The sequence below is a fragment of the Salvelinus fontinalis genome, chromosome 11 (genome assembly GCF_029448725.1).
Source record: "Salvelinus fontinalis isolate EN_2023a chromosome 11, ASM2944872v1, whole genome shotgun sequence".
In the NCBI taxonomy this organism is placed as follows: domain Eukaryota; kingdom Metazoa; phylum Chordata; class Actinopteri; order Salmoniformes; family Salmonidae; genus Salvelinus; species Salvelinus fontinalis.
Genome location: NC_074675.1, coordinates 11,804,024 through 11,826,711, shown reverse-complemented (window position 1 = coordinate 11,826,711; position 22,688 = coordinate 11,804,024). Strand labels below are relative to the sequence as shown.

The following is a 22,688-nucleotide window of genomic DNA, read 5'->3' as shown; positions in this document are numbered from 1 at the left end:
TTGTGGAACCAAAATGTATATATTTGTTTATTTCAATTTATTTGAAGAAAAGTGCAAGGGTGCCAATATACTTGGCTGTCACCTTATGATTATAATATCAAGGTAAATAAGAAATTCATTATTTGTAAAATGTTGTACAGATTTTGAGCAATCACTTTATTATAAATCAGTTCCACTATTAAATGTCATGTAATATAATGATAATGGTGTGACAGAGTATAAAAGACACAACTTTGTCATCCAGTGTGAAGAAAATAGGTATTTCTGTGGCATGATTCTCACAGCATATTCTTTAAAGTAGCTGTCCAGTGAAAATCTTGTTTTATTTTTTATCTCATTTGTAAAGCTCATATTCTGTTTGCTAATACCCAAACAATGTTGTTGACTCTTAATTTACCGGTAGGACCTTTTTAATTCTATGAGCAGTACATTTTGCCAATATTTTAGCATTTAGCATTTTTTTTTAAGAGACTGGGTCTTTGTACTGCCCCCCTAGCTCCTGCGTCAGTAGGAGATATATCAGTCTCTAATTTTGTGTGTCTGATAGTTTATATATGAGTAATTAAAACATGACATTAATTGATCTTTCAGTAGTTCATAAAAAGCCTATCTCTATTGGAATGCCATCGAGGCCAGGCATTTTCCCCGTCTGAAAGTAATCAATTGCCAACCATAGTTAGTCCTGTGAAATTAGGCCTTCACAATATATTTTTGTGTAGCAGATAGTCTAACATGATTTTTGGGGAAACGTACAGTACCAGTTAAGAGTTTGGACACATCTACTCATTCAAGGTTTTTTCTTTCTTTTTACTATTTTCTACATTGTAGAATAATATTGAAGACATCAAAACTATGAAATAACACATTCTGAAATCATGTAGTAACCAAAAAAAGTGTTAAACAAATCAAAATATGTTTTATATTTAAGATTCAAAGTAGCCACCATTTGCTTTGATGACAGCTTTGCACACTTGGCATTCTCTCAACCAAATTCACGAGGAATGCTTTTCCAACAGTCTTGAAGGCATTCCCACATATGCTGAGCACTTGTTGGCTGCTTTTCCTTCACTCTGCGGTCCAACTCATCCCAAACCATCTCAATTGGGTGGAGGTCGGGTGATTGTGGAGGCCAGGTCATCTGATGCAGCACTCCATCACTCTCCTTCTTGGTCAAATAGCCCTTACACAGCCTGGTGGTGTGTTGGGTCATTGTCCTGTTGAAAACAAATGATAGTCCCACTAAGCACTAACCAGATGGGATGGCGTATCGCTGCAGAATGCTGTGGTGGCCATGCTGGTTAGTTGTGCCTTGAATTCTAAATAAATCACTGACAATGTCACCAGCAAAGCACCCCCACACCATCACACATTCTCCTCCATGCTTCACGGTGGGAACCACACATGCAGAGATCACCCATTCACCTACTCTGTGTCTCACAAAGACACGGTTGGAACCAAAAATCTAAAATTTGGACTCATCAGACCAAAGGGAAGATTTCCACCAGTCTAATGTCCAATGCTCGTGTTTCTTGGCCCAAGCAAGTCTCTCCAAATTATTGGTGTCCTTTAGTAGTGGTTTCATTGCAGCAAATTGACCATGAAGGCCTGATTCACGCAGTCCTCTGAACAGTTGATGTTGAGATGTGTCTGTTACTTGAACTCTGTAAAGCATTTATTTGGGCTGCAATCTGAGGTGCAGTTAAATCTAATGAACTTATCCTCTGCAGCAGAGGTAACTCTGGGTCTTCCTTTCCTGTGGCGGTCCTCATGAGAGCCAGTTTCATCATAGTGCTTGATGGTTTTTGCGACTGCACTTCAGAAACTTTAAAAGTTCTTGAAATTGTACAAATTGACTGACCATGTCTTAAAGTAATGATGGACTGTCTTTTCTCTTTCCTTATTTGAGCTGTTCTTGCCATAATATGGACTTGGTCTTTTACCAAAGAGGGCTATCTTCTGTATACCACCCCTACCTTGTCACAACACAACTGATTGGCTCGAACGCATTAAGAAGGAAAGAAATTCCACAAATTAACTTTTAACAAGGCACACCTGTTAATTGAAATGCATTCCAGGTGACTACCTCATGAAGCTGGTTGAGAGAATACCAAGAGTATGCAAAGCTGACATTAAGGCAAAGGGTGGCTACTTTAAAGAATCTCAAATATAAAAAATATTTTGATTTGTTTAACACGGTTGGTTACTACATAATTCAATATGTGTTGTTTCATAGTTTTGATGTCTTCACTATTATTCTACAAGGTACAAAACAGTAAAAAGAAAAGAAAAACCCTTGAATGAGTAGGTGTGTCCAAACTTTTGACTGGTACTGTATATCACAAAACTCATCATCAACTCAGGTTGGAGGACCTTACAAGGCCGAGTATAGCCCACAAAGATCTCCGCCACGGCACAACCCAATGGGGGGCGCCAGCCCGGACAGGAAGATCACGTCAGTGACTCCACCCACTCAAGTGACGCACCCCTCCTAGGGACGGCATGGAAGAGCACCAGTAAGCCAGTGACTCAGCCCCTGTAATAGGGTTAGAGGCAGAGAATCCCAGTGGAGAGAGGGGAACCGGCCAGGCAGAGACAGCAAGGGCGGTTCGTTGCTCCAGTGCCTTTCCGTTCACCTTCACATTCCTGGACCAGACTGCACTCAATCTTTGGACCTACTGAAGAGATGAGTCTTCAATAAAGACTTAAAGGTTGAGACAAAGTCTGCGTGTCTCACATGGATAGGCAGACCATTCCATAAAAATAGAGCTCTATAGGAGAAAGCCCTGCCTCCAGCTGTTTGCTTAGGAATTCTAGGGACAGTAAGGAGGCCTGCGTCTTGTGACCATAACGTACGTGTAGGTATGTACGGCAGGACCAAATCGGAAAGATAAGTAAGAGCAAGCCCGTGTAATGCTTTGTAGGTCAGCAGTAAAACCTTGAAATCAGCCCTTGTCTTAACAGGACGCCAGTGTAGAGAGGCTAGCACTGGAGTAATGTAATCACATTTTTTGGTTCTAGTCAAGAATCTAGCAGCCGTGTTTAGCACTAAAATGTAATGTATTTAGTGCTTTATCTGGGTAGCCGGAAAGTAGAGCATTGCAGTAGTCTAACCTAGAAGTGACAAAAGCATGAAAGTTTCAGATTTTTGCAATGTTACGTAGATGGAAAATAGCTGTCCTTGAAACAGTCTTGATATGAGTAACGCCGAGGTCCTTCACAGTTTTATTTGCGACGACTGTACAACTATCAAGACCGGGTGGCGCAGTGGTCTAGGGCACTGCATCGCAGTGCTAGCTGCGCCACCAGAGTCTCTGGGTTCGCGCCCAGGCTGGGCTGGGTTCGCACCCGGGCTCTGTCGCAGCCTGCCGCAACCGGGAGGTCCGTGGGGCGACGCACAATTGGCATAGCGTCGTCCGGGTTAGGGAGGGTTTGGCCGGTAGGGATATCCTTGTCTCAGTATGTAAATAAAAAATAAAAAATGTAATAAAATGTATGCACTCTACTGTAAGTCGCTCTGGATAAGAGCGTCTGCTAAATGACTCAAATGTAAAAGGATTTCTCCATCGTTTGTAACTTTTTTCTGTAGGTTCTTTTTGGTCGGGTTACTGTATTGAATTTGCTCTGGGGAAAAACATTTTTTTTAACTCGGTCTTTCCTGAATAAATAAATCTCCTTTTGTTTTGTGTGTAGATTATTCAGGGATTCTGTAGTACATTCAACACCATTGATGTGTAATGTTAGATGTTCTATTTATGTTGAAATTCTTTTCTCTGTTGACCGATACCGTTTTGATGAAAATGGAATTCAATGGCCTCTAAAGGTACAATAATTGGGTCCACTGAACCAGTATTGTGCAAGAAAAAGTCCTTACTTTGTGTTAAGAAAGTAGTGTCAGTCAATAAACCCTGGTTAAATTTCCAATATGCCTGTCCTCGTGGAAGGTCTGTCATACTTATATGGAGGGATACTGTATAAATTGATGATCTGATCGCATTCAATCCTCAATCAATGGACAGATACTTTAAAACATTTGACAACAAACAAATATAAAACAACTTAAAATATACTGTACAGTGAGCTATTTTATAGATATACTGTATCACAACATTCCGATCTCAGTCCATTGCTCAGCGGATCTTCATGACGAGCCAATTCCAACAAGTAGTGCCACCAAAAAGGCTATATTTCCAAGGAAAAACAAGACCAGCAGTAACAACTCCATTCTTGTCTGGGGGAGAAATGAAAAGTCAAGTACAGCCGTGGCAGACAAAATAGTTGTTATGAATGAGTCACTTACTAATTCACTGACACAATAAGTACATTTAAATGTGTGGGATTAAATGGTGGGATTCAGCGTACCGATTCAGAAGCACTCTCTGCATGATCTAGAAGAACAACCAAAGTTATATTGAAGTATTTGAAAAGAAAAGAGAAACCTGCACACTTCTCTTGCTTGTATCACTTTGTTTATTCAAGCTTACGTGTCGGCCTCTTGTCCTTCGTCAGAGCTTTTGACGTAGGCCAAGAGGCCGACAAAAGTTATATGGCAGATCCACAATATGAGGTTATTCAATATTATAGGGGGCCATATATCATCAACCTGAATTTAACTAAATTAAGATCGATATCATTATGTATTTGATCTCACCATTGAGCTTCCAGCGCATGTGGAGTTCTAGCAGGATGTACATCGTTGCCTCCCATCCAACAAACCCCCCCATCACCTTCAGAAGCCAACCATTCTCAGAGGTGTCAAAATACGACAGCCCAGTGAATATGGCTGCCACTGGAAGATAATGTCAACACAATTACTAACATGGTAGTAGTGCAACAGCAAACATGTTTGACAGATATTGGCTGAGAAGATACGGTACTTTGTACTATGCTAATAAAATCCAACAAAAAACAATGTCATGATCACAGTTCCTTACCAGCTAAAAGTTTTATTGCCACAGCATTCAAAGCATGCGACCAATTGAAGAGGAATCGCCTGTGAAAAAACAATAACACAAAAATAATACATTACCTTGAGAAAACAAGCCACTTTTGGATTTACATACACATGAGCAAACTGACATACACTAGGTATGAGTCTGGAACCCTTACCAGTGATGTTGAGGTCCACATCGGAACATGGCAGCGATTGGCTGGAAGAAGGCCAGGATCATAACGATGCAGCCCAACACAGGATGGGCTCCCTATAAACACAGATGGGCTCCCTATAAACACACTGGGCTCATAAACTGTCTCTCTTAACTATTTCAATTATCTGAGCCTTCCATAATAGAGTAGGTATAAAACTGTAGACGGCACAGCATTTGTCAGATAGGTCTGTTTGTTTTAAATAACAATCGGCGCGCAGTAAAGGTTTATGATACATACCCCACTCCAGCCTCCAACTTCTGAGAAGGCCAAAATGAAGGCGATGATGGTGGCGGCAACAGTGAGTGTCATAAGAGACACGTGCACCTGAGGAACATGCAAGTCAAGAGTACAGATTATATGACATTATTATTTGGAACTAAAAACATTACTAATTTTTATGTTCATTTTCTTATATATATTTGTTTTCTTATTGTTGTTGTATTGTCGAGAAGGAACCTGCAAGTCAGCATATTGTTGGACAGTGTATACCATGTGTATCCCGTACATACGACTAATATAACTTGAAATTTGAAACTTGACGGACGTCAGTCTGCTTGCTTAATTAACAGTATAGCTTCCTCGCCTGCTTGACACACTCTCCCAGTCACGCTATATGTAGAAAAGGCACCAATTCGATAGCAGTGAAAACATTTAAAGTACAATCTAACTTACGGTACAATCTAATTTTGTTACACTAACACATTAGGGACAGTATTATAGAAACTCACCAGAAACCAAACATCTTTCCCAAAATAATGTTTCCCCTTGGCCACACCTTTCAGATACCTGGCTATGATCATTCCCAAACTACCTGTGGTCATCCACGATATCAACATCAGGGAACCTGAAGTACAACAGGATAATAAATCAATCATCCATAATCAATACACAAATCTATAAGCTTGTATATGTAGTTATAATCAGTGTATTACCGTATAACAATTTGTTTGAGGTTATGCATGCAAACTCTTCTCACCAAGGAAACGGCAAGCTTACCATGTGCTTTAATAATAGGTGGCTCTTTTTCACTTTTAACAACTTGAGGACTTGAAATATCCACTTTAGTGTTACTGATGAAGGTGCCAGTGTGAAAGCCGATTGTCCCTGTCAAAGTCAACCGAAAGGTGAAATGGAAGAGAAACAGAATAAAAGGATATTATGAAACATATGACTGCTTGACTGAAGCAGACCGCTTTCTTCATCAGGACCAGGCCCACAATATTTGAATACTTATTAAATAACAGGGCCCGTATTCATAAAATATCTCAGAGTAGGAGTGCTGAGTTAAGATCCCGTCTTCCATGTCCATGTAATGTCACTCATTATTATCTAAAGATGTCATAGCACTATGTAAATAAAATGTCAGAGGGACACAACCACTTCCTTTGTACCAGGACTGGTGCTACAATGTTGTAAACTTTTGGCTCATACTGTACCAGTACTGGAGGGTCCGTGAACGATCATGAGATAGTAGAGGGAACTGGACCCTCCGGATCGCTGAGTTGAAATGGGGTTCCTAGTTGTAAAGGAACAGCTAATGATACTATTATTCACTGAGGATTTAACATCAGAAACATTTCCCTAGAAAAGGACAAACAAGAGACATTTGAGTCATTACCGATTGTTTTGTGAGTCATTATAGCATCAGGGTTGGAGGTACATTCCATTTCAAATCAGTCAAATCAGAACTTTAATTCCAGTCCATATTCAATTTCTATCATCCTCTTAGCTTTTCATATGTCATCATAGCAAGCAAGTACCAGAGGAAGTATGTCCGGTATCTTCCTTCCTGTTGAAAAGGCGTGTTGCAATTGGATGAGCCCGCCACTGTCCCGTCCACAAATATAGATGTCATCATTTCCCTTATGTGATGCAGAGGAAAACAGATTATGAGAGGAACACAATCAACCCTGCACAGGCCACTTGAAGGTGCAGGGTAAAATAAACAAAAATTCATAAAATAAAAATTGCACACTGTTGAATGCTCCTGCAGTTTATTGGCTGCCTTCCAACTGCCCTCATACAATCCCTCTTCGTTTTAAAAATTAACTTGTTCACCGTTTTCATTGAAGTGAAAGTATCTGGACGAGTGCCTCGAAATTTGGATAAGCATATTGAATTGCAGGATGTGCATGCACTACTTCTGAAAAGGCTACATTACCATCATCTGGTCATCTGAGAAGCCGATGGCGATGTAGCCATCTGAAGGGCCAGTCATCTCCAGCTGGACGGCTGTATCACCGGGAGAAGTCATAGCAGACAGGAAGTAACAGTCTGGACTGACCCCAGGGTCACAGTTCAGAGGTTGGCTGAAACAGACCTTAGTGCTGCCACATCCAGTGCTGGAGTTGGACAACTATTACAAACATATTCAATGTTATTGTAAAGCACTTTTGGGACAACTGATGTAAAAAATAAATGTTATTGTTTGTTTGAAAATGTAATATGACAATATTGTCTGAGAGTGAGCGGTAGTAGCCTAGAGGTTAGAGCGTTGGGCCAGTAACTGAAAGGTTGCTAGTTCGAATCCCTGACCCGACAAGGTGAAAAATCTGTTGATCTGCCTTTGAGCAAGGCACTTAACCCTAATTGCTCCAGGGTCGCCGTCAATGACCCCACTCTCGGGGAGTTGGGAAATGCAAAAAACACATTTCCATTTCACACCTCACGCTCGTACAGGTTACCCACTTCTACATGCAATGAAACAGGACAAATACAAATATCCCCTTTTGATAGACTATCAATTACACTTGTGATACATTGTTAAGACAAGTTTATGTTTAGATAAAACATATTTGTACTATTATCTATTACCATAAGTACTAAGGATTTCAATGGAAATACTGAGTACATTTACATGCACACTAATAATTCGATATTAAACTGATTATGGCAGTAGGCCGAGTATGGCATTAGTCATGTAAGCACCTTACTCTGCTTATCTTAATTGGCGTAAATTCATAATCTAAGTAAGCATACGCTGATTAAAACATCTGGTTTCTGAGCAAACTTTTGAATTATTAGGACATGTACACTCATAAAAAAGGGTTCCAAAAGGGTTCTGCAGCTGTCCCCATAGAAGGAGACTTTAAGGTTCCAGGTAGAACCCTTTTTAGTTCCAGGGTAGAACTCTTTTGCGTTCTATGTAGAACCCTCTGTGAAAAGGGTTCTACATGGAACCCAAAATGATTCTACTTGGAACCAAAAGGGTTCTACATGGAACCAAAAGGGGTTCTTCAAAGGGTTCTCCTGTGGGGACAGCCGAATATCCCTTTTGGGTTCTAGATAGCACCTTTGAAGAGTGTAAACACCTTAATCGTAGTTCCAGCAGTGTATTTGATCTGCGCATGTGATAAAATCACCAGTGCAAGCCTCCCTCCTTTGCACGAGTGAAGGGAGTTAAAAATGTCAGAAGTCAGAATCAAATAGGCTTCCCAAAAATAACATGGTAGCACGTATATTTTGATTGGCAATTTTCCACATTTATCAAAGTCCCATCAGTAGCCTGATTTCGTGTTCAAATAAACAGGATTATTAGGGAAATCATTCTTCTTGCAAAGCATGCAAATGTATTAATCAAATTATTATATTAATCTAAATATTCACAATAATCCTATAATGCAAGTTACCAAGGTAGCTTAGCAGTTCAGACGTATTTTTCCGTGTTGTCGTGTCGTGTCCTGTATATATATATATTTACACCTTTTCTTCACATATCTTTTATTTATTTTATTATCCAAGAACTCAACTACAAAAGCTTTCCTGCAAAAGCTTTCCTGCAACCCGCTTCACCAATTACAATAAGTACTATTCACCTCAATCTGAAAATCCATCGTGGAAGATAGCCAGGGGCTAATTCAGAAGCTAGCCTGAAAGCTAATCCAGAAGCTACTCCGATAGCTAGCCAGAAGCTAATCTGTAGCTGCCCCGAAATTAGCCGGTTTGCTGGCTAGCGTTGGTGTTTCAGCTGCCCACGTTTTGCGGTCATCAGCTATTCCTCTAGCTCGATAATCTACCGGCACTTTAGTGCAACGCGACTCGGACCGGAGCATTCCGGGACTTTTTTTCTCTCAGTTTCCCCGGATTCCAACCGCAGCCTCAGCCTCTATTTTGCACCTTGATTTCGCAGCTAGCTAGCTGCATACCGTGTGACTATTGGCTTACGTCGACCCCGGAGCTAACTCAAATCATGCTGGAGCTAGCCAGCTGAGGAGTTCCATCACCATCCGGACCCGCTTCTTTGTTGCTGCTGCAGATACGGAACCCCACCGGGCCTTCACGACTGACTGCCGACGTTATCTGCCCGAGGGATTTATCCAACCGGCACCTCCGTCCCGGCGTTACCTGAACGCTCATCTGAGGCCCGCTAATCGTTAGCTGTCTTATCGGCTGCTATCTGAACAAAACCCCACTACACGGAACCTACCGACGGAAACGCACGAGGTATCTACAAACAGACCTCCATCCTATGCTGCTACCGATAGCCATATACCCGGCCAGCTGTCTGGATCGCCACGACCCCAACCAACCTCTACTCACTGGACCCTTATTTATCACTCGATTAAGCTTGCCTCTCCTTAATGTAAATATGCCTTGTCCATTGCTGTTCTGGTTAGCGTTTATTGGCTTATTTCACTGTAGAGATTCTAGCCCTGCTCTCTATACCATATCCAACCCTGCAGTTCCACCACCCACATATGCGATGACATCACCTGGTTTCAATGATGTTTCTAGAGACAAGATCTCTCTCATCATCACTCAATACCTAGGTTTACCTCCACTGTATTCACATCCTACCATACCTTTGTCTGTACATTATTCCTTTAAACTATTTTATCGCCCCCAGAAACTTCCTTTTACTCTCTGCTCTGGTAGCTCTAGGCGACCAATTCTCATAGCTTTTAGCCGTACTATTATCCTACTTCTCCTCTGTTCCTCTGGTGATGTAGAGGTGAATCCAGGCCCTGCAGTACCTGGCTCCACTCCTATTCCCCAGGCGCTCTCTTTTGATGACTTCTGTAACCGTAATAGCCTTGGCTTCATGCATGTTAACATTAGGAGCCTCCTCCCTAAGTTTGTTTTGTTCACTGCTTTAGCACACTCTACCAACCCGGATGTATTAGCCGTGTCTGAATCCTGGCTTAGAAAGACCACCAAAAATTCAGACATTTTTATCCCCAATTACAATATTTTCAGACAAGATAGAACGGCCAAAGGGGGCGGTGTTGCAATCTACTGCAAAGACTGCCTGCAGAGTTCTGTTATACTATCCAGGTCTGTTCCCAAACAATTTGAACTTCTACTTTTAAAAATCCACCTCTCTAAAAACAAGTCTCTCACCGTTGCCGCCTGCTATAGACCACCCTCTGCCCCCAGCTGTGCTCTGGACACTATATGTGAACTGATTGCCCCCCATCTATCTTCAGAGCTCGTGCTGCTAGGCGACCTAAATTTGAACATGCTCAACACCCCAGCCACCCTACAATCTAAGCTTGATGCCCTCAATCTCACACAAATTATTAATGAACCTACCAGGTACCACCCCAATTCCGTAAACACGGGTACCCTCATAGATATCATCCTAACAAACTTGCCCTCCAAATACACCTCTGCTGTTTTTAACCAAGATCTCAGCGATCACTGCCTCATTGCCTGCATCCGTAATGGGTCAGCGGTCAAACGACCTCCACTCATCACTGTCAAACGCTCCCTGAAACACTTCAGCGAGCAGGCCTTCCTAATTGACCTGGCCGGGGTATCCTGGAAGGATATTGATCTCATCCCGTCAGTAGAGGATGCCTGGTCATTTTTTAAAAATGCCTTCCTCACCATCTTGAATAAGCATGCCCCATTCAAGAAATTTAGAACCAGGAACAGATATAGCCCTTGGTTCTCTCCTGACCTGACTGCCCTTAACCAACAGAAAAACATCCTATGGCGTTCTGCATTAGCATCGAACAGCCCCCGTGATATGCAACTTTTCAGGGAAGCCAGAAACCAATATACACAGGCAGTTAGAACAGCCAAGGCTAGCTTTTTCAAGCAGAAATTTGCTTCCTGCAACACAAATTCAAAAAAGTTCTGGGACACCGTAAAGTCCATGGAGAATAAGATCACCTCCTCCCAGCTTCCAACCGCTCTGAAGATAGGAAACACTGTCACCACCGACAAATCCACTATAATTGAGAATTTCAATAAGCATTTTTCTACGGCTGGCCATGCTTTCCACCTGGCTACCCCTACCCCGGACAACAGCACTGCCCTCCCCTCTGCTACTCGCCCAAGCCTTCCCCATTTCTCTTTCTCCCAAATTCAGTCAGCTGATGTTCTTAATGAGCTGCAAAATCTGGACCCTTACAAATCAGCCGGGCTAGATAATCTGGACCCTTTCTTTCTAAAACTATCTGCTGAAATTGTTGCCACCCCTATTACTAGCCTCTTCAACCTCTCTTTCGTGTCGTCTGAGATCCCCAAAGATTGGAAAGCAGCTGCGGTTATCCCCCTCTTCAAAGGGGGGGACACCCTTGACCCTAACTGCTACAGACCTATATCTATCCTACCCTGCCTTTCTAAGGTCTTCGAAAGCCAAGTCAACAAACAGATTACCGACCATTTCGAATCACACCACACCTTCTCCGCTATGCAATCTGGTTTCAGAGCTGGTCATGGGTGCACCTCAGCCACGCTCAAGGTCATAAACGATATCGTAACCGCCATCGATAGGAAACAATACTGTGCAGCCGTATTCATTGACCTGGCCAAGGCTTTTGACTCTGTCAATCACCACATCCTCATTGGCAGACTCGACAGCCTTGGTTTCTCTAATGATTGCCTCGCCTGGTTCACCAACTACTTCTCTGATAGAGTTCAGTGTGTCAAATCGGAGGGTCTGTTGTCCGGGCCTCTGGCAGTCTCTATGGGGGTGCCACAGGGTTCAATTCTTGGACCGACTCTCTTCTCTGTTTACATCAATGATGTCGCTCTTGCTGCTGGTGATTCTCTGATCCACCTCTACGCAGACGACACTATTCTGTATACTTCTGGCCCTTCTTTTGACACTGTGTTAACAACCCTCCAGGCGAGCTTCAATGCCATACAACTCTCCTTCCGTGGCCTCCAACTGCTCTTAAATACAAGTAAAACCAAATGCATGCTCTTCAACCGATCGCTGCCTGCTCCTGCCCGCCTGTCCAACATCACTACTTTGGACGGCTCTGACTTAGAATATGTGGACAACTACAAATACCTAGGTGTCTGGTTAGACTGTAAACTCTCCTTCCAGACCCACATCAAACATCTCCAATCCAAAGTCAAATCTAGAATTGGCTTCCTATTCCGCAACAAAGCATCCTTTACTCATGCTGCCAAACATACCCTTGTAAAACTGACCATCCTACCAATCCTCGACTTCGGTGATGTCATTTACAAAATAGCCTCCAAAACCCTACTCAATAAATTGGATGCAGTCTATCACAGTGCCATCCGTTTTGTCACCAAAGCCCCATATACTACCCACCACTGCGACCTGTACACTCTCGTTGGCTGGCCCTCGCTTCATACTCGTCGCCAAACCCATTGGTTCCAGGTCATCTACAAGACCCTGCTAGGTAAAGTCCCCCCTTATCTCAGCTCGCTGGTCACCATAGCAGCACCTACCCGTAGCACGCGCTCCAGCAGGTATATCTCTCTAGTCGCCCCCAAAACCAATTCTTCCTTTGGACGCCTCTCCTTCCAGTTCTCTGCTGCCAATGACTGGAACGAACTACAAAAATCTCTGAAACTGGAAACACCTATCTCCCTCACTAGCTTTAAGCACCAGCTGTCAGAGCAGCTCATAGATTACTGCACCTGTACATAACCCATCTACAATTTAGCCCAAACAACTACCTCTTTACCTACTGTATTTATTTATTAATTTATTTTGCTCCTTTGCACCCCATTATTTCTGTCTCTACTTTGCACTTTCTTCCAATGCAAACCAACCATTCCAGTGTTTTTTTTTTTAGTTTTTATTTTACCTGCTGTGTTGTACTCACTTCGCCTCCATGGCCTTTTTATATTTTTATTTATTTATACATATATCTGTTTGCCTTCACCTCCCTTATCTCACCTCACTTGCTCACATTGTATATAGACTTATTTTTTTATCTTTTTCACTGTATTATATGTTTGTTTTTACTCCATGTGTAACTATGTGTTGTTGTATGTGTCGAACTGCTTTGCTTTATCTTGGCCAGGTCGCAATTGTAAATGAGAACGTGTTCTCAATTTGCCTACCTGGTTAAATAAAGGTTAAATAAATAAAAAAAAAAATAAATAAATAAAAAATGTAATCTTACTCACTTTTGAGGATGAGGCGAAGGAGGAGGTAGAGGGGATGGATATGGATATGTTGTTAGTTGAGGGTGCAGCAGCAACGTTGTATGTAACTGGAGAACTTCTCACTCCAACCCAGAAGGTGGAGTAATCTTTTACAAAGGATGCACTGTAGAAATGGCATGGCAGAACAATAGTAAAGCAATGTAATAACATTAAGGGATGGATTTTTCATTGAAAGTGTGCTTTAGTCAAGAACGAGGCTTAATCTGTGTACCGGAAACCGGGCCCCAGGGTATAAGACGTGAACATTCTGCTTCACAAGCTAGGGGATATTGGATGGGTGAATCACCTGAATTGGATGGAGTTGAGGTTGCCTGATATGTCGGCCCTCCATATTCCCTGGATGGAGGATTTAGGTGAATCTGATGTGTGAGAAACTGCAGAATTCTGAGAAAAGGAAGGAGAAAAAAAGGATCCAGGAAGATTTAGTTTTATTCAGATGCAACAGTGTGATTCCATGCCAGGGAGACCCAAAGATATTTAGGGTTTCTTAGATTGTTCTGGCTATTCTCACATAAACATTTAATTGGGAGGAGGGATGTTTGTTATGCTTTTTACATTTGTATTAAAACAATTAGGTGGGGGGGGGGGGGTGGCATCATGATGAAAGTGGCCACTTTAGGCCCTTTTAGACCTACAGTGCATTATTGGGAAAGTATTCAGACCCCTTGACTTTTTCCAAATAATGTTATTTTACAGCCTTAATCTAAAATGTATTAAATTAAATGTTTTCCTTGTCAATCTACACACAATACCCAATAATGACAAAGTGAAAACAGGTTTTTAGAAATTCCTTATTTACATAAGTATTCAGAGCTTTTTCCATAGAGCCTCTAAATTGAGCTAAGGTGCATCCCTGTTTCCATTGATCATCCTTGAGATGTTTCTACAACTTGATTGGAGTCCACCTGTGGTAAATTAAATTAATTGGACATGATTTGGAAAGGCACACACCTGGCTGTATAAGGTCCAACAATTGACATTGCATGTCAGAGCAAAAACCAAGCCATTAAGTCGAAGGAATTGTCCGTAGAGCTCTGAGACAGGATTGTGTCGAGGGAAGGGTACCACAACATTTCTGCAGCATTGAAGGTCCCCAAGAACACAGTGGCCTCCATCATTCTTAAATGGAAGACGTTTGGAACAACCAAGACTCTTCCAGAAGCTGGCCGCCTGGCCAAACTGAGCAATCGGGGGAGAAGGTCCTTGGTCAGGGAGGTGACCAAGAACCCGATGGTCAGTCTGACAGAGCTCAAGAGTTCCTCTGTGGAGATGGGATAACCTTCTAGAAGGACAACCATCTCTGAGTGGCCAGACGGAAGCCACTCCTCAGTAAAAGGCACATGACAGCCTGCTTGGAGTTTGCCAAAAGGCACCTGAAGGACTCTCAGACCATGAGAAACAAGAATCTTTGGTCTGATGAAAGCAAGATTGAACTATTTGGCCTGAATGCAAAGCGTCATGTCTGGAGGAAACCTGGCACCATCGCTATGGTGAAACTTGGTGGTGTCAGCATCATTATTTCCGTTTTTTAAAAACCTATTTTTGCTTTGTCATTATGGGGTATTGTGTGTAGATTGAGGAGGACAACTTAATCCATTTTAGAATAAGGCTGTCACGTAACAAAATGTCAAGGGGTCTGAATACTTTCCGAATGCACTGTATACATGCCTCCTGTAAGATCCTATGATCCGTGAACCGTACATGTTACAGACAACATCTGTGTCATTATACTCCTGATGGTGTGCTCCAAAATATGGAGTATGTCTCGATTCTGATATTCAAAAATATACTTTAATTTATTCAACATTCAAAACATGAATATCTCAAAAGACATTCGTCTTCAAAGAAAGCAGAGCGCGCTCCCACTTTCCAAGGGGAAACCACAGAGCAGGCTCAACTCTCCCGACTTCTCAGTCTACTTGTCCCAGGAAATAGGGGAACCCTTAAGGTGCCTGCTACAATCAGGTTTCTGAGTTTTACTTGGTTACATTCAGGAAGAAAAAGAAAATCACCCCAACACTCTGGGACCTGTGGTGCCACCTTTGAGTTATGATACATTTTATGAGCACCACCAACACAGTGAATGGGAAAATGGATTCAAAGGAAACTCCGTCTGCTGGTGATTTTCCGAATGTGCAATCATAAAGGTCGCCGGAACTGTTCCCACCTGAGATTCAGGCAGTATATATACAGTACCAGTCAAAAGTTTGGACACACCTACTTATTCAAGGATTTTTCTGTATTCTTACTATTTTCTACATTGTAGAATAACAGTGAAGACATCTAAACTATGAAATAACACATATGGAATCATGTAGCAACCAAAGAAGTGTTAAACAAATCAAAATATATTTTATATTTGAGATTATTCAAAGTAGCCACCCTTTGCCTTGATGAAAGCTTTGCACACTCTTGGCACTCTCTCAACCAGCTTCATGAGGTAGTTATCCGGAATGCATTAACAGGTGTGCCTTGTTAAAAGTTTCCTTCTTAATGCATTTGAGCCAATCAGCTTTGTTGTGACAAGGTAGGGGTGGTATACAGAAGATAGCCCTATTTGATCAAATACTTACCTAGTTAAATAAAGGTGAAATAAAAAATAAAAATGTAACTTAGCCCGAAGACCCGACATTGACTTGCATAGAATTCTACTTTGGGCAGATATGTGCGTTTGGTTGAGCAAAGTTTCCTCTCATGACCTCTACCAGCCAGAATTATTAATAAAATGATACTTTACCGGTTGTCCGTGAGGTTGGTCCTTTAGCAGGTAAGAATGTGACATCAAATATCGACAGAGTAGTGTTATCAACCTGACCTTCAGTATGCTGGTCTGTATTTAATTTTTATTTACATTTTTTATTTTCAATACTGATGCAATTCACATGTGACAAACACTTGCACAATATGGCCGAGCCTAGCCGAACTTCCAGCTGATTGCGAGGAAACGTTCCCTTTGTCGACTATATTCAGCTATTGTTTACATATTGTGCATCAAGCGCAATGCGTCAATAGATTGAAAATACAAGAGACAGAACCTACCTGCGCCACAAACATTTGCGTAAGGTAAAGGTTTTCAGACCTGCGTGAGCTGCCAATGGAATCATCAGATACAACCAGAGAAGGTCCATGTGAGCAGCCGACTGAAGGAGCGGCTGGAGAACTGGTGGAGGGCCCAGAACCACATCCAACCATGGTAGCCTGGAGAGGCGGGACAAAGACCTCAAGCAGGAGTTCCGGGGTCTATGACAATCTAACCTCACATCTCTCACGTCTCCCAAGCTGAGCTTGCCAGCCAGAGCCCATGAATGGGTCTGCCAACACCAAGTCGACTGAGGGTTGACATAGCAAGGACTTCAACTCCACAGCAGGGTTTTGAAGTAGCAATGATGTTAACCTCAACCTCAACCGTAGCACCAGGAGACCAGTCCAGCAGCACCAATGTCAACCCTCCAGCATTCCTGAGGAAGGAGCCGAAAATGCCTTCTTACCAGCAGAGGGTGGACATTGAAAACAACCTGCTGAGGTTTTTAACAAATGGCCAAGGCGTGGCGGTGGCAAGAGGAAGAGTGGGCTGCTGTCTAAATCCATTGCTCAAGGGAAAGGCCATAGAGGCTTGCAGAGCAACTGATGAGGGGTTGTCCATAGTCTACAAGGACCTGAAGGAAGCACTGCTGGTGAAGTTGGACATCTCTCCAGAGACCTACCTTCAACGCTTCAGAGCTGGATCGACACCATCGGGAGAGTCACAGACGAATACTTCCCACCGCCTCAGGGACTTCTACTGCTGATGGGTTCGACAGGGGGAGGCACAGGACAAGATCAGTGAGGTCGTCATCCTCAAGCAACTTCTACAAGATCTGTCACACAACACTCGGACCTGGGTCCGAGAGTACGAGCCCAAGGATGGGCTTATGGCGGCCAAGCTGGCACTGCAGTGCCTCAACATACGAAAAGGAGCCCATCACAACCTGCAGCATCCACTCCAAGAAGCTTCAGAGGCATAAGGGACACCAGGAACACCAAAGATGGTGGAGGTAACTCTGGGGGGGTTGTAAATAAGGGATCGTGCAGTTTGTTCAGATGGGAGGGACCTGTTTTTATTGTCAGCAGCAAGGGCACAAAGCTTCAATGTGTCCACCACGTAAGTCCAAGCTCTCAGGTTTACTGTTAAGTGCCCAGAGAGTGAGATGGTGTTCAGGATAGGCAGAGTGGGGGAGAGTCAGTCTTGCTACCTGTGAAAGCTAATGGTCAAAGTCTCACTGAAGTGCTTGACACTAGTAGTTCCCTGTCTCTGATGCAGACCTTTGGAAAATATACATTTTAAAAACTCAAATAAATCAATTTAATATAACCTACACAATCACAATAAATCCATAATTTATTTAAGGCAGGTCTAAAGAAACATGATATGAAGAAAATGTAGTCTATTTCAGAAGAACCAATTAGCATATTCTGAGTCGTCCATATGTTAGGCCCTGATCTGGCAATGTCATATGGCTGTGGGCTACAATAGCTAATTTAATATTTCCTGTGGCATTATTTAAAAATATTTTATAGTAAGAAGAATACAATTCAACATAGCTGAATAAATAGAAATTATATTTCCGAGGGAGTGTGTAAATGCGGCTATTCTATGTTGAGAGGTTAACAAAGTGATCATTAGAAACAGGTCCTCCTATATGCTTAATTTAGAGTTAATTATGCAACTTTAGTTGTGATACAAACCTTAGGCTATACAGTGCCTTCAGAAAGTATTCACACCCCTTGACTTTTTCCACATTTTGTTGTGTTACAAAGTGGGATTAAAATTGATTTGTCATTTTTTTGTCAACGATCTACACAAAATTCTCTAATGTCAAAGTGGAAGAAAAAGTCTAACATTGTAAAAGATAAAAGATTAATGAAAAATAAAACACTAATATATCGTGATTAGATAAGTATTCAACCCTCTGAGTCAATACAAGTTAGAATCACCTTTGGCAGCGTTTACAGCTGTGAGTCTTTCTGGGTAAGTCTATAAGAGCTTTCCACACCTGGATTGTGCAACATTTTCCCATTATTATTTTCAAAATTATTCATGTTTTGTCAAATTGGTTGCTGATCATTGCTAGACAACCATTTTCAGGTCTTGCCATAGATTTTTCAAGCAGATTTTAAAAAAAGGATCGGACCCTTTTTTAAAAATATTTTCTTGCCCAAATCTAACTGCCTGTAGCTCAGGACCTGAAGCAAGGATAGGCATATTCTTGATACCATTTGAAAGGAAATACTTTGAAGTTTGTGGGAAATGTTCTTGTTACTTACAACCTCATGCTAATCACATTAGCCTACGTTAGCTCAACCGGGGGGGGCACCGATCCTGTAGAAGTTAAGTCAAAACTGTAACTCTACCACTCCGGAACATTCACTGTCATCTTGGTAAGCAACTCCAGTGTAATTTTGGCCTTTTGTTTTAGGTTCTTGTCCTGATGAAAGGTGAATTCATCTCCCAGTGTCTGAGGAAAAGCAGACTGAACCAGGTTTTCCTCTGGGATTTTGCCAGTGCTTAGCTCCTTTTCCGTTTATTTTTATCGTGAAAAACTCCCCAATCCTTAACGATTACAAGCATACCCATAACATGATGCAGCCAGCACTATGCTTGAAAATATGTAGCGTGGTACTCAGTAATGTGTTGTATTTGCCCCAAATTTGTTTTCAGGACAAAAAGTGAATTGCAAACAGAATGCATGTTTTGGAATACTTCTTATTCTGTAAATGCTTCCGTCTTTTCACTGTGTCAATTAGATTAGTATTGTGGATTAACTACAATGTTGCTGATCCATCCTCAGTTCTCCTATCACAGCCATTAAAGTCTCCTGCGCAATGTTTATAATCGGAGGCGGAGCCTGTCTGCATAGCTTGCTCACCCGCAGCTCACCAGCTGATGTAGGCTGTGTGTGGTGCATCCTTCCGAACGCTGTTGTGCTCATTAATTGTGCTCATCACTGAAAAGCTCTCAATCTCTCCAAAAACTCTCATTCCATTCAATTTAGTAGTCAGATTTTAGTCACAGAGATCATTTTGTTTCGTCTCGTTTTAGTCAAATGAAATGAAAAGTAATTGTTGCTTAGGTATAGTTTTTTTCTGGGTCTATTTAGTTAGCTATAGTCTTGTCAGTTGCCACTGAAAAATAAGTGTTTCACATATTTTAGTCACTATTTTTATCTACACTGATTATGCACAATTACAGGATGTGCTCTCCTAACACACACACAGTTTTCTATTGTTATCCTTGTGGGAACCAAAGAATTGATTCCCATCCAAAATCCTATTTTCCCTAACCCTAAATCTAACCCTAACCTAACCATAACCCTAAACCCCTAAAAGTATACCTAATCGTAACTCCTAACTCCAACCCTAATTGTAACCCTAAACCTAATCCCTAAGCCTAAAATAGGGTTTTTCCTCATGGGGACCGGCAAAATGTCCCCAAATTTTCCTTGTTTTACCTTGCCCACAAGGATAGTTAAACAAACACACACAACCTTATATAAATATATCCTTTTTCTCAGCCACTTTACCCTTGTTTGTATGCTTTTAACTACCTCATCTACAGTTGAAGTCGGAAATTTACATATACTTAGGTTGGAGTCATTAAAACTTGTTTTTCAACCACTCCACAAATTTCTTGTTCACAAACTATAGTTTTGGCATGTCGGTTAGGACATCTACTTTTGTGCATGACACAAGTAACTTTTCCAACAATTGTTTACAGACAGATAATTTCACTTATAATTCATTGTATATCAATTCCAGTGGGTCAGAAGTTTACATACCCTAAGTTGACTGTGCCTTTAAACAGCTTGGAAAAATCCAGAAAATGATGTCATGGATTTAGAAGCTTCTATTATTCTGACATTTCACATTCTTAAAATAAAGTGGTGATCCTATCCTAATTTTTACTAGGATTAAATGTCAGGAATTGTGAAAAACTGACTTTGAATGTATTTGGCTAAGGTGTATGTAAACTTCCGACTTCAACTATATCACCAGTGTCCCTGCAGTCATATCAGTACATTCTTGTGTTCTTTCTCAACTGGCATTGACACTTACATTTATTTGTATTTTTTACTTCTATATTGACACTGCTATTTTAGATTTTTATACTGCATTGTTAAAGGTTTTCAGTGTAGACTTACAGATTCTACTCTACCCGACAGGGTAGCAGGAGGACCCATGCAGGAACACGGAATAACTGATCTGTTTTGGAGTGTTTATCCGAGTGGATAAAAATAATAATACAAAAAAAAGTTATGCCCCCCCCCCCCCCACTACTAAAACCAAAGTTACGCCCCTGGTTATATGTAATACTGTAGCTCTCATAACATAACAGAAAAGCAGGCAATAGGTCAGGTGGTAATAGATAGGTGGGAATAAACAGAATGAAATGGAATTATACAGTCTCTATGGGAATAGACTCACAGGTAGTCCGTTGCAGGTGAGTAGCTGGGCCTCTCCACTTGTTACAGTGAAGGATCCCAGAGGCCTGCTTCCTCCAACCTCTCTGGCTTGTAACATAAACCCAATGAATGGAGTGGAAGCTGCCAGGAGCCTGACTGTAAACAACAGTGTTTAGTTGATTTAAACAACACCATAGAAAATGGAGACCGTTATTAATTCCATATCTACATTTCAGCATATCTACCTATAACAGCCAAACCATAGATAGATTAATAAAGCCTATATGCCTAGTAGTGAGGGTTCAATATCTCTGCATGAACCTTCCAGTAATAGAGAAAACTACATGATGTCTCACCTATGATTTCATCGCCCTCCTTAAAGCTGAATCGGTCAGTGGTGACAGAGAATGGAGCGGGATTTTGCTGCGCACCTTTTTTGTGCTGCGGTGTCATATTGTCACACGCCCCAGTCACCTTTCCGGAGCTGTAGCACTGCACCGCACGCAGATAACACGCCAATAACACAATGATAAATATGTATCGTTCCATTTAGATTAAATTATTAAAACGAAAACTGTAAAAAAAAAAATGCCTACTGATGGAGACCATAACCCACCGATGCCGGAAAATTGTGAAGTTTGGGTGAGGGGTAGAATTTGTATTATAGTGCCTTGTGGGTGGAGAGTAGACTAGTCGCGACAGGTTATGCTGCGTTCATAACCAAGTGGGATGGTGGAAATTACCAATTGTGACGTCGTAAATATTAGTTGGATGCATTCACTCCTTGATAGAATGCTGATTGGCTAATGGCCAAGTTCGCCAACAAGCTCTGTCAACCATAAACTTAAAGTACAGCCATTATGCTTGTAAACAAATGATAGTGTTCAAAAACCACATTAATAGATTGTTTTTAAGAAATTGTGTTTTGTTGTTGCATTTAACTGCCGAAAATGCTGTTATCGAGGTCACTTCCTTGACTTCAGAGGTCAGCATGTGGGAGAAGTCGGAGCTCAGGTATGATAGACGAGTTTTCCTTTCGTAATTACCAGTTGGAGGGGCATTCAAGTGGATTTTTCAGAGTGGTATGGGTAAATACCACCTTCCCACTGGGTCATGAATGCAGGGTATAACAGGTTGCTTCCATAGAGATGTGTAGAGCTCGAAACTTTGGGCTTCTTGCCCAAATTTGCCATCTACAAATTATTTGTTATTATGTTCCGGCCCCTTGACCATCCACTCAAGAAAAGAAAAATGGCCCGTGGCTGAATCTAGTTCCCATCCAATTGACTACTTTAAAATTGTGAAAGTCCTCAATGGTGCTGCCCATGCTAAAACTGGCTTTTGGGTACTCGAGACCTCTATAGAGTACCACAGTATGAGTCGTAATACCCATAGAACCTAGCGGTCAAACAGGAAAAAGGTTCCAATTGTTTTTCCACCATTCATTTTTCCCATAGGGGATTTTAGAAACATTTAAAATAAGAGCTGGGGTTTCATGTAGGCTTACTCTGGTGTGATGTTTTGATAACCCTGTAAATCTCTTGGACAAGTTGACATTTATCAAAATTCCCTGTTTGACCGCTAGGTTTTATGGGTATTAGTTCACCTCCACTGTGGGGCTGTATGCATCTCTATGGTTGCTTCCCACAATACCGTACCAATGTTCCTTCCAGGCTTACAGTTTTCTACATTAGCTTTGGTGCAATTATCACAAGTATGTGG

The 22,688-nt window shown here is 41.7% G+C and overlaps 1 protein-coding gene across 1 annotated transcript; it reads right to left on the bottom strand.

Annotated features, from left to right (window-relative positions):
- Positions 1 to 21,663, bottom strand: LOC129865045 (putative ferric-chelate reductase 1). Its single transcript, XM_055937466.1, has 15 exons — positions 21,323 to 21,663; positions 20,989 to 21,122; positions 13,814 to 13,911; positions 13,489 to 13,630; positions 7,307 to 7,501; positions 6,906 to 7,007; positions 6,582 to 6,726; positions 6,142 to 6,249; positions 5,874 to 5,989; positions 5,383 to 5,469; positions 5,107 to 5,198; positions 4,932 to 4,990; positions 4,649 to 4,786; positions 4,360 to 4,385; positions 1 to 4,228 (listed from the first exon to the last, which is right to left on the bottom strand). The coding sequence occupies exons 1-15, from the start codon at positions 21,513 to 21,515 to the stop codon at positions 4,139 to 4,141; spliced, it is 1,725 nt and encodes a 574-aa protein (XP_055793441.1). The 5' UTR covers positions 21,516 to 21,663; the 3' UTR covers positions 1 to 4,138.
- Positions 21,664 to 22,688: the final 1,025 nt, after the last annotated feature.

Bases quoted from the DNA above. Each gene is read 5' to 3' on its own strand.
- LOC129865045 (XM_055937466.1), bottom strand. From the start codon at position 21,515: ATGGAACGATACATATTTATCATTGTGTTATTGGCGTGTTATCTGCGT. The intron at 7,008-7,306 runs GTAATGTAGCCT...GCATCACATAAG, and splicing joins TCTCAGATGACCAGATGATG to GGAAATGATGACATCTATAT. The intron at 4,991-5,106 runs GTAAGGGTTCCA...GTTTTTTCACAG, and splicing joins TGTGGACCTCAACATCACTG to GCGATTCCTCTTCAATTGGT.